This window comes from Buceros rhinoceros, unplaced genomic scaffold (genome assembly GCF_000710305.1).
Source record: "Buceros rhinoceros silvestris isolate BGI_N320 unplaced genomic scaffold, ASM71030v1 scaffold13071, whole genome shotgun sequence".
Lineage (NCBI taxonomy): Eukaryota > Metazoa > Chordata > Aves > Bucerotiformes > Bucerotidae > Buceros > Buceros rhinoceros.
In genome coordinates, this window is record NW_010392570.1 from 1691 (window position 1) to 5528 (window position 3838).

A 3838-nucleotide genomic window follows, 5' to 3' on the forward strand; every position below is an offset into this window, starting at 1 on the left:
TCTTGTTGTCTCTTAGTTTTCATATGACTTTACATTTCCCATTTTTTTTCTTTTTGTAATGTCAGATTTCAGAATTCGATAGCAATTAAAAATGGAAAGGATGTACCAGATAAATAACTTACATTGTAAAACAAGCAGCACTCTCCAAACAGAAGATAGGAGGCTTGGGGAACAGCACCATAACATACAACTATCAATAGTTTCAGGTAAAAATGGAGCAGTGTGAATTCACCAAAAGCAGCAAATTCATTGCTTTCTACTACTCTTCCATAGGAATAGTTTTACCTGGATTGGAAAGTACAAGCCTAAACTATTTCTCTTGAAAGAGAGACTGTGTCAATCTCCCTGCTTTACAGGCATTCTACAAGAGTACCCCAAAACATTTGCATTGAGGAAGGAAGTTGGCAGAGGTGCCCATTCAAGTGTGCCCAAGAGCTGGGACTTTTTTTAATGGTCGCTTTTCTCCCTCTTCCCTTTAACTGACTTTAGCCAAGAGAATAAACAGGGTTATTGAAGTATATAATAAAAAAAGACCTACAGTGAAAATAAGTGTTGTACGCACTCTGGATTGTTAATTCATATCCACTTTTCAACAGCAAACATGTTCAATCTTTTCTTTTGCAGTATGTCCCAATGGAGTCAAGTTCAACAACTGGAAATAAAGTTTTTGGAGCAGGTAGACCAGTTCTATGATGATAACTTCCCCATGGAAATCCGCCATCTACTAGCACAATGGATAGAAACGCAAGATTGGTAGGATTAAATTTATTCCCTCTTGTATGATTTCAGTCTTGAACAATTATTTCATTATCTGGCAGATTTTAAGGTGTCCATTTGTGAACTGTGCAGGCACCCGCACTCCAAGAATAGTATTCCACTAGTTATGGATTTAGCCTGTTGAACTGTCAGAGTTTAAATTTAAGGAATGCCTGGAGGCGAGGTTTCATTTGAACTTATTCCTATACAAAATCCAATAAAAATGGTCTAGCAAAGTAAGGGTATTACTGGCTTTTCATAGAAAAAAAAAAGCTTGCTAAGAAATACAATAATTCCTTACAGTTTATAGCTCAGTGTTTATGGGGCTGTAGGAACATGAGAAACATTAAAATCTCCTTTTTCCCAGCATATCTCAAATTGACATCTGTCCTTTGCAGGGCAAGGAGGGAGAATATCCCAAGGACAAGGATGCCATGCAGTCCAAAGTCTTTCTTCCTCTGTTTGCTCACTAATGTCACTGCCCTTCACGTACCAAGCTGTTTCATAAACAGCAGATCCAGTAAAGCCTTGTTTTGTGTGTGTTTGTGTCCTTCGTCCCCTACTTACCCTTCACCAGTAGCTTCAGAGTCCTCCTGTATCCCCAAATAGTTTGGCTGGGCAAAGGCTCATCTGGTGCCTGGTGTGAAGATATATATCTGCTGACTGGCCATCTGGCTGTTGCCTCCTGGAGCAAGTTATTACTGCCATTTTCCTCAGTGGAGGCGCTAATTTGGATTCCTCTCCTCTACCAACCTGCCAGTTTTCTGTGAAATTTGTAAGAACATAGTATCTTTTGGACTTCAAGCCCAGCGTCAACTTTGTCTGAAGCTGGGCAGCAGATTCAGAAATTATATCTGCGTGACTGACAGAGTGAGGGGAGCAGTATGCATAAGCTCCATTTCCTCTGAGAGATGGGCAAAAAATATTTAAATATTCAGTGGACCAGAGACTGGAAAACCCTGGTTGTCTCCCCTCTGGCTGACTCCGTAGCCTGTGCTAACAAATTCCTCACTCCATCTTTACAGCAGCATATCTACATGACTATAAATAAAAGGATCACCAAATCAGTTATTCACAAAGCTCTAACTATATCCAAGTCACCACATACTTAAAGCCTGTTTTGCTGCTGATTCTTTAGGGAGGCTGCATCCAACAATGAAGCAATGGCAACGATCCTCTTACAGAATTTGCTAATACAAGTGGATGAACAGCTAGACCGGGTATCGCAGGAGAAGAATCTTCTCTTGATACACAACCTGAAAAGAATCAGAAAGCTGCTGCAGGTAGGTCGTTAACTTCAGATAACACATTGCATACTGCTGCTGGTTTCTAAAGGTAGTGCCCAGCCTCTGTTGAACACAGTTTGTTCCTGCGCACAGCTCACAGCTGTCTTGATTGCGGTAGACACCAAGCAGCCATGGGAACACCAAGCCTTCAGCAAGATAATTCAAAATAATACCACTGTTACTTTGTGGAACAATAATTCACATTTTAGTGCACACAAGTGCTGTGACTTCTTAGCACTGTGTATCTGTGTTTCACTGAGCTCTTCAAAAATAAGACCGTGTAGTGCTTATGGATGTTCATGTTCATTACAAATGTAATTACCACCTCTCGGACACACACAGATATTTGACTGTGGAGTGAAAATGCATATTTGGGGCTTAAAACAGCACCCTGAAAAAGGAACCCTTGGAAATCATTAGGGGGTTTGTTATTTTATGCTTAGCTGGGATTATTTGTAATGAAGGGCTTAAAGGATTTTCCGTTGGGCTCTAGCAAAATTATATTTATTTTGATTGGCTGAATGTTTCTCTAATAATTGTTTATCTAAGGCAGGGATGCTCAGAGTTCCACTTCATTAGTCACCTACTTCCTGACATCTATCTGTCTTCTACATAAAACAGATATTCATCTGACCTTGATGAAAGTTTGGGGGGGGTTTCCTCTTTTTGGATGGTGTTTTCCATAAGTACTTAAATGAGAATTATATTGCTTGCAAACATTTTCTTTATTTGATGTGTATATATATACATGAACTGGTCTGGAAAATCTTAGCATGACTTTGATAATTGTTTTGTTCTCTTTATGGCCTTGTGTCCTTTATTCCTAACGGTGGCCTCTTTACGTGACAATATTTCCATTGCTACCCCAGTTTCTCCCTGTGTTATGCAAGCAGTCTCACGTAACTAAAAACTAAAGTCGCTTTTTGTTTCTTTCCTGGTTTGTGTAGCAGCACCGTCCCTAACCTCCATACTGTTCCAACACCAAATTTACTTTACTGCTTTTGGAGTTAACTGCAGAAAGGTTAATCCTGTTCTTTCTGTCGGGGTCTTGGCACACTTTACACAGTAGGGCTGAGACAGAGCTGTATCACCTGAGTGAAGGTGTTGAGTTCTACCACAGTAGCACACATGTGGAAAGATCAGTTCAGGGCACTGAAACAAGCAGTTTCATTGTGTTCCTGGCTGGCTGCGTTTCGCTCATACCAGGGCTGTTCTATCAGCAGTTGTTCTATCCTCGATGACCCCTCCCCAGCCTAGACAGCAGATTGGGAAAAGGAGGGGAGACCCACAGGTTGAGATGAAAAGGGATTTAATGAAACAGCCAAACTAATACTGGTGTCAGTGTACAGTACACAAAGTCATGCTCAGCCCAGTGAACATATGGGAATAAATGGGGAAGCAGTCCTCAGGAGTGGAATGGTAAGCGAGCCCCTCCAGGGGTGGGGAGAAGCAGGAGGAAGAGAAAGAGCAGGATCAGGAAGAGCCCCTGTCCTCAGGAAACTCCCCCTTTTATACTGAGCATGATGTTTATGGGATGGGATACACCTGAGAGCCAGCTCAGGGCAGCTGCCCTGGCTGACTCCAAACTGCTAATGGCCTCAGACCAGGGCTGGCCTGGGATTCTGTCCTAGCAACACCAGGACACTGGCTTAGAAGATTGTGCATTTATGAGTATACATCATAATGTGAACATGAAGAAGGACTGGTATATATTTACATACAGTGTCTGCAAAATTAAAGTCATTCACTGTTCCTTCTTCTCCTCACCATTTATTTTATTCTTTTTTTTTTTTTTT

At 41.3% G+C, this 3838-nt stretch overlaps 1 protein-coding gene across 1 annotated transcript in view; it reads left to right on the top strand.

The window, feature by feature from the left end:
• Nucleotides 1-621: 621 nt before the first annotated feature.
• Nucleotides 622-3838, top strand: part of STAT4 (signal transducer and activator of transcription 4) — a 33851-nt gene continuing 30634 nt past the window's right edge. Inside the window, exons 1-2 of the mRNA XM_010144542.1 lie at nt 622-753; nt 1895-2039. Of these exons, the coding sequence (XP_010142844.1) occupies nt 626-753; nt 1895-2039 (273 nt within the window). The 5' untranslated portion in view covers nt 622-625. The remainder of the gene's footprint in view (nt 754-1894; nt 2040-3838) is intronic.